General features: G+C 45.1%; 2 protein-coding genes across 2 annotated transcripts in view; both read left to right on the top strand.

Moving 5' to 3' along the window:
- PET117 (PET117 homolog (S. cerevisiae)) overlaps positions 1-5,188 on the top strand; it is a 22,793-nt gene extending 17,605 nt beyond the window's left edge. The window contains exon 2 of the mRNA XM_009329482.1: positions 5,023-5,188. Coding sequence (XP_009327757.1) covers positions 5,023-5,172 — 150 coding nt within the window. The 3' untranslated portion in view covers positions 5,173-5,188. The remainder of the gene's footprint in view (positions 1-5,022) is intronic.
- A 242-nt stretch (positions 5,189-5,430) lies between these two features.
- CSRP2BP (CSRP2 binding protein) overlaps positions 5,431-7,569 on the top strand; it is a 19,706-nt gene continuing 17,567 nt past the window's right edge. The window contains exon 1 of the mRNA XM_009329483.1: positions 5,431-5,702. Within this exon, the coding sequence (XP_009327758.1) occupies positions 5,447-5,702 (256 nt within the window). The 5' untranslated portion in view covers positions 5,431-5,446. The remainder of the gene's footprint in view (positions 5,703-7,569) is intronic.

The raw sequence follows: 7,569 nt of genomic DNA on the forward strand, positions 1-7,569 counted from the left end.
TCCTCCCGGCCTTGGCACCCTGCCCTCTCTGCGCTCACGCAGCTGCACCCCGCTGCCTTATCTCGTCCTGCGCATCCGCCTGGGGGGGGCAAGTAGCAGCTGGGAGCTCCGGGGTGAGGCACGACGGGCTCAGCGGAGGAGGTTTCCCCGTCCTCTGCAGCAGCCGGGGGCGCTGCGATGCGGGAAGGGTGTAGTCCCGCACCCTCCAGGCCCGAGGGCACCACCCTGGCAGCATTCCCAGGGCTCTCCCCTGTCCGGCCGCGCCGTCCCGCTGGTGCTTGTCCCTCTGGCGGTGCATCTCCTCTGCTTTTCCTGAGCTTCACAGCCGCCTCCCGCCGTAGGGCGAACAGTGCTGTTCCGTGCCGTGCGGCCGGCCCCGGCTCCCTTCTCGTTCTGAGAGGACAGGAGGAGTGCAAGCTAACAGAGATACCGCGCGATAATGAAACAGGGAAGTTTTCAGTGCTACGTTTAGGAAAATCGGGTAATTCCTGGCAGGCACCCTGTGTGCAAGAGAGCCCCGCGGCCGAAAGTGTCAGGTCAGACGATGGTGAGTCCCTATACAAAGAAATCCTGCCCGGGACTAAAAGTCGTGTGTTTGCAGAATGGGTAAGTTGCTCGTGGCAGAAGTTTGGGCAATGAGTGCGCAGGGTTAGACCCTGCTGATGAGCCAAATGGGTGTGGATACGAGGGCACGTCTGATTTTTCCCCCCTCATTTACAAAAAAATCTCGACAACGCACAGAAAAAAAGCCCCTGTTGAACGACTGTTGTTAAAGGTCCGAAGCAGTCAGAAGTTACAAAACACCGGAGTTGCTAGTCCGTACCGCAGCTCAGCTGTCTGTTGCATAGGCTTTACGCTGCAGTCCATAATTACGGGATTACATTTTTTTCCCTCAAGAGATTGTCTCTGTCAGTGCTTGAGAATGATGGATCTTGGAGGATGAGACTGATCTGGGTGAGGACAGAGGCAGGTTAATTTGCTGCGGAAGTTGGAAAACAGACTGAACGGCACAGGCGGTAGCAAGAAGAGGAAGGCTGCTCTCTTGGAGCGGCAATGGGTAACGAGTGGCTCTGCTTCAGCTGGAGCTGACATAGATGCTGAGTAGATCACTTAAGCTCAGATTTTTGCAGGTGGCTGCTAGCTAATTCGGTGTGCCTGCCTTGAGCCGCCGAAGGTCTGGCAGGAACACCTGCTAAACGCTCCTAAACTACAGCTGAAACAAATGGGAGCTGTACTTTGAGCACGTGCTACAGGACAACGCGTGCTCTGAAAAAAATCGCTCTTGCGTGTTTCAGCAAGACACCTAAACTTAATGGATGTTTTTGACCTTAACCTTTGGCTGATGTCTCTCCCTCATCTCATTGACTATGAAAATAAATTGACATTTACGAAACATTCATATTCTATAGAGGTAACAGGCATAAAACAGTCCACAAGTAAATGAGTAACGCTACCGTCAGAGCGGGATCTGTGTATCATGAAGTAAGTAATGCCTCGGGCAGCAGGCTGAAGAAGGAATGTGAAACTGAAGGCTTGAGTACCTGGCCGGGATCCGTGCTGAGCACTGAACAAGACAGCGGTCCCGTGGTGCGTAGAGGCCATGCTGTAACTCACGTGCAAAACACAGGGCACAACAGCAAGTTCACGGTGTGTGTTCCGCCAGCGTATGAAATGTGACTCTAGTAAAAGGAGAGGTGGATCAGCAAATGAGTTGACATGGTTAATGCCCTCTGGTTGCTTCATGTCTTTCTAATGATACCAGGAAGAAAATAGGGACTTGCTGCCTTTTGCCTGTTCCTGTTGCTCTATGCTGTAGTTGTTGCTTGGTTTGCAAAATGATGTTAAATTGCTTTGGTTGTTACACCCGAGGTCGCTGCTGCAAGCTTCTGCCTGGGGAAATCCTAGGTTTCCCACATGAGACAACAGTGGGCAGCTTTCTCCCCGTGGGTCTGTTTTAACTTATTTTTCCACAGCTGGAAGCAGCCATTGCTGTGGAGGGTGTCAGTGTCACTGCTGTCAGGCTGCTGGCAGTTTTGCTGAGTGTCCTAGAGATGGAGGGGTCAAAGGATCCAGCTGGTCAGCGACAAAACCTTTTGGGGGTTTTGGGGGACAGATCCAGCGTCAGATTTGCTGGCCGTCCTACCACTCGGACGTGGGCACAGCCTGTGAACTCCGCCTAGGGAACTCATGACTTCAGAGGTGCCTGACCTGTACATATGGGGATGGGTTCGCAAACCAATCCTCTAGAATTAGAAGTGATCTTCCCAAAAGCTGGATTTGATGCTAAGCTGTGTATGTTTGCAGGGATATTAGCATTCCTCAAGATGCTGCTGCTGCAGAAGCGAAGCCAAAATGATCAGTTCTTTTTTCCCAGCAATCAGTTTAACTCGCTATTCAGAAGCGCTAATGCTCAAAGCTTATCTTTTATAAATGAAATCTGAGATTTTCTCTTTATAATTCTTCATCTTCAAGTCAGAGAATAATGGCTTCAGTTGAAGGAACCCAGTAATTTAGATAATGTAATGGAAATAAGTAACGTGGATATTCTGCAGCCCTGGTGTAGGGATTATTTCAGGTTTATCTTTATGCAAATTAATAAACTTTTGACTTTTATAAATTGATATGCCAGGCACAAAGCGATTTGAGATTGCGCACATTTATCTAAACTGATGCAGAAGACAAGCAGGCCTAACTTCTGAGAACAGAGGAAGGTGAGAAGATTAACCTTTTCATAGCTCTCTGTCACTCGTGATGCTCAAATTATGAAGGTGTCTGTTGCGAACTGTGCATTTTCGAAGCAAATGCGTTCACCATCTGAAAGATTGCCGAATAGCTGTGTTTTGTGAACGAAAGAGAATCACATTCTTGATGTAATTGTTCAATTACATTGTATCTCCCCACATCTTTTCTTTATTGTTATTAACTAATAGTAATGAAATACTGAGTTTATGAACTTTGTCTTTAGTGATTACTAATTTGTAACCTGAGTTCAGTTGATTGAAGCCAATGGGAAGGAACTGTTTTTATTAGATTAATTTCCAGAGAGAGTTTTGATTATTGGCTGACATATGGGTCTGTGCATTTTCTTAGCAAGATAAAATATTTCTTAACCAAAACCTTTCTCTTTTAATCTTGACAGGAGAAATAACTGCCTTTGAAATGTGCAGTTATTGGCATTCTAGATGAAGAATAAAACCCTGTGAGAACTTGTCAAATAATAATCACAAACATCTAAAATGACTTCAGGGTCAGCTTTCAAATAAATTATTTGCAGGTGCATTTTGGCATTCAAACAGGTCAAATAAATTATTAATCTTTTTTTGCCATTAGGCTAAATAATTTATTCATATCTCCAATATCCAATGGCTAACCGTGGTACCCGTGAAACTTTTTCATTCCTGAGTCCAAGCTGAGCACGAGTTGGTAAATTAGGCAGGTGGATAATGCTTTAACTAAACTTAGCTTCAGCTAAAGATTCTAATCTTTAGTTGGGCTAAAATACGAATGCGATCACACGGCTTGATTTAGATGTGAGCCAGGGTTGGCTCTCAACAATAATTTCGTGGGTTTTACTAATTGATAATATTTTTGTCCTCATGTATCATATTTTCTGATAAGCTTATGACTATTGCTTTGAAATCTAGTAAGCGTCTGAGTATCTAAAAGCGTATCACCTGCCCCAGGAGTTCAAGCCAAACCACCAAAGTGGACTGGGCATCCCATCTTCTCCTTCGCGCTGGCACTTGTCTTTGGTTAGCCAGCTCAGGGAGTTAAATCAGCAGAGTATGACTTGCTTTGCGAAGGGAAAAAAAAAAAGAGAGAGAGTTCTTTTCTGCTGGCTGAGCTGTCTGACCCTGGGGTGGGATGAGCAGTGCGGGGAGCGTGGGGCTGGAAGGATGGCAGCAGCACCGGCTTTGCTCGGTTGAAGTTGCCGAGGAACTGTATCTCAGCTGTATGTCACGTGCCCAGTCAATTAAACGCTTCATGTGGTCCCCGTTTCCTTCCAGAGTTAGCGTCAGCCTTGCCATCTCCTCCATCCCATGTCTGATCTCGTCAGCCCTCCGCTCTCGTCGCTCTGCTGCCTCACCTGCCCCAAGAGGTGCACATCTGGAGTAGAGCAGCTGGTTCCCAGCTAGTCCCTCCCCTCCTTTTCCACACCCCAATCCATGTCACCAGTTTTGGTTTCGCTTATTTTGTGTTCCCCTGGTGGGAGGTAAAGGTTAAACATTTCACCTAATTATCAGAGTGAAAAAAAACTTCCAGGTTGGGGGTGGGGAGAGAGGGAGAGAGATAAGAGTAAGGAGGAGACAAAAGCCAGCTGGGATTTTCTTAGGGCTTTTTACACTCATTAAGGGGCTTACCCACCAGTTTGAAAACTGCTGGTCTGTGTTGCACGTTTTATTTATAATGAACATTTTAGGTAAAGAGGAGAGATTTTGAATGAAGTGCCTTGGTTTTTCAAGAGTTTGGCATAAGTAGGCTGTGGGACTTTTGTCAGCCTTGCAGCAAGAGTTTACAAGGTTTTTTTTTTTTTTAAGAGTAAGATGTGGGCAGAAAGAAGCGGATGAAGACACATGGCAGTTTTTCTTAAAATCATTTCCAATTTGCCACCAAATTCTCTCCAAGCAGAGGAGAAGTTTGAGGGAGATCAGTTCGATTTGGTAAAGATTTAGGGCAGAGGTAATAGGATTTTATAGATTGTGTCCATCCTGCACGGTATGGGAATTACAGGTGCATAGCATTTATTTGCTTGATAGCTTTACCACTTAGTGAACCCACCTATCTGAAATGAGTACAAATAAAGCGCTTTTTTGGTGTAGTTTTGTTTTTTATCTATATCAGATATCAGCTCCTGTAGTTTTAGATTCAAACCATGTTAAGTGGCTGTGGCTACAGGCGGTGGCAGAGGACTTGCAAAGGCAGCATGGTGAACAGCCCTGCAGGAGGGATTAGAGCTGGGTGGGGGTTAATTGCATTCAGCATCGAACAGGCTGTGATAAACCCTGTCCCTTGTGTTTTCAGAGGCTGCACAGTGGAGTTCTCAGAGATCTTGAGCGTCAAAATCAGAAAAAGGAGAATATTCGCCTGCTAGAAGAGCAGATTGCTTTGACAAAGCAGCTTATGGAAGAAAGAGACAAGAAGCTGATGGAAAAAGGGTCCCAGCAGTCCTAGGCACAGACCTGAGTCATCAGAGGTTTGATTAAAGACGTTTGGAGATCATTGGTATCTAACTACTTGCAAGTGTTTCAGCTAACAGAGGTAATCTGTGAAAGACTGTTTCTTTTGTATAGGTTGTAATCCAGTCCCAAAAGCTATAGGGCGGACACAAAACATTTCCTCTGTCATCGGGTACTTTGACTGTGGAGACTTGGCCAGCACATCCAGCGTGGATGGACTTGTCAATGTGGGGAGGAATAGCTCCTTGTTAACACAAGCACCATCTAGGATGGCTAATAACGTTCACATGAGTGGGCTGCTGAGCCGCCACGACGATGAAGCCACCAGGACCTCCACCTCAGAGGGACTGGAGGAGGGTGAAGTGGAAGGGGAGACCCTCCTCATCGTTGAGTCTGAGGACCAGGCTTCGGTGGATTTATCGCACGACCAGAGCGGGGACTCTCTGAACAGTGACGAAGGTGACGCGTCCTGGATGGAGGAGATGTCCTATTACTGCGAGAAGTGCCAGAAGTGGATTCCAGCAAGTAAGCCTGCCGGCTGTGTTGTGTCTCACTTGCATCGCTGGGGTTGTTGTTTGCAAGGTGGTTACGCTGTCCTGCATACCTGTTTTATGGCACAGCGCTTGTTTAGCTGTATCCTATCCTATGTTGGAGGAGAAGGGCTGTCTCAGCATTGCGTGGAGCCCAGAAGCCTGATGCCGGTGGTGTGCGTTAGGCACTGCGATCCATGAACTGTATGGGTGTCCGAAGCTGGCGTTCCCTGTAAAGAAATGGGACTGTCTTGTTTAATTAGTAAAGAACAAGGGTATGACTTCAGAAACACGCACACCCTCCCAAGTCTTGCTGCTGGTGTGTTTAGGGGACTTTGGCCAAGCGACTTGGCCTCTCTCCTCACTCAGATAAAGATAACGACCCTTGCTGTAAAGCTCTTCCTGTGGAGGAAAGGGGCTTTGGGACTGTGTTACTTTTTCTTTTTTTTTTTTTTTTTTTCCTGGTCAGTTTGTCACATCTGTGGAGCATATGGCTAAATCTCAACTTTAATGGTTTCCTGATAATGTGAATTTAATTTAGCTTTCACAGAAGCGTGTCTAGCCTGTAGCAGCTAGCTTTGGGAGGTGTTTGGAGCAAGCTGCAGAACTTGATCCCTCTGCTATTGCTGCTTGACATAAGATATATGCTGTTAGCAACGTAACAGACTAGACTTTCTAAATTCTGGATTATCGGATCTATTATTAGGTCTAAAAGCTAGATATTGCTAAGCACTGGTTGTTTTTTGTTTGTTGTTTTTTTTTTAATTTGGGTTTTTTTTGTTTTGTTTTTTTGTTTGTTTGTGGCTAGAAATCGTGAACTCTTCAGGTGGCACCTGCCTTGCAGATATGTCAGAGCTGCCCTTTTTGCCATCTTAGAATTTGCCAAAAGTTGCAGTGTAGAAATTGCCAAAAGTTAGTGTAGAAATCTCCTCTCAAGGCGTGTTAGTGAGTGTTTTGATGTTAATGTAATGGAACCAGTGTCATACTATTAAGGTAGTATGCAGTTAAAGGGACATATTAACTTGAAATGTATTAATTAAAAAAAAAATGGAGCAGAGTTAAAGGTAGCATGAGATATCTCAGAGCACTTGATTTAACACTCAATTTGTTTTATTTTACAAAGATGTTCCTCTCTTTCATTGCTGTGGAACAAATCCAAAGAGCAGAAAAAGCCAATCACAGAGCAACAGTAACTAGATATTCTTCCCCAAAGTAAATGAGCTGGAAAAGGGAAATACTGCTTTCTTTGCTAATTGTTCAGTTATACGGATATCAGTTGTCGCTTGTGAAAGTCACCAACGTGCTCAGACAAATGATCACTTTTTACATTGACCTGCCGTCTAGAAATTCTGTTATCTACTAAGAGTGGGGGGGTTTCCCCATCAGACATAGGTGCAACTTTAATAGCTAGATTCTGTAATTCACTACGGAAGCAAAGCATCCATATATTGCAAATGCTTGATCTGATGTTGTTTTACAGTGAAAGAGATGTCATACTTTTAGAGAAAGACCTTTCGTGTGTGAATTTCCAGAAATGCTGTAGTCTTAACTGTTTTCCTGACCTGTGATTTTATTTTTTAATTTTTCATATTTGTGTAAATTAACCCCTGGTGAGTTTAGAAGTCCTGATTCATACGATGGTTTTTTTTTCTCTGCTGCAGAAACATAGAATTAGAGCCTGTAACTTTGGATGCATGGGGTTTTACAGGTGGCCCTATCCCAGCAGATCACTTTTGTTCAGACAAACTTTTTTGTGGGGTTAGCTTTAAGCTACCTTAAAGCTTCACACCATGTCTGCTGCAGTGCATCCTGGAGGCTGCTGTAAACAGGGACTGACAACCTTACTTTAGTAACATTTTGTG

Source organism: Pygoscelis adeliae, unplaced genomic scaffold, assembly GCF_000699105.1.
Source record: "Pygoscelis adeliae isolate BGI_AS28 unplaced genomic scaffold, ASM69910v1 Scaffold118, whole genome shotgun sequence".
NCBI classification, from domain to species: domain Eukaryota; kingdom Metazoa; phylum Chordata; class Aves; order Sphenisciformes; family Spheniscidae; genus Pygoscelis; species Pygoscelis adeliae.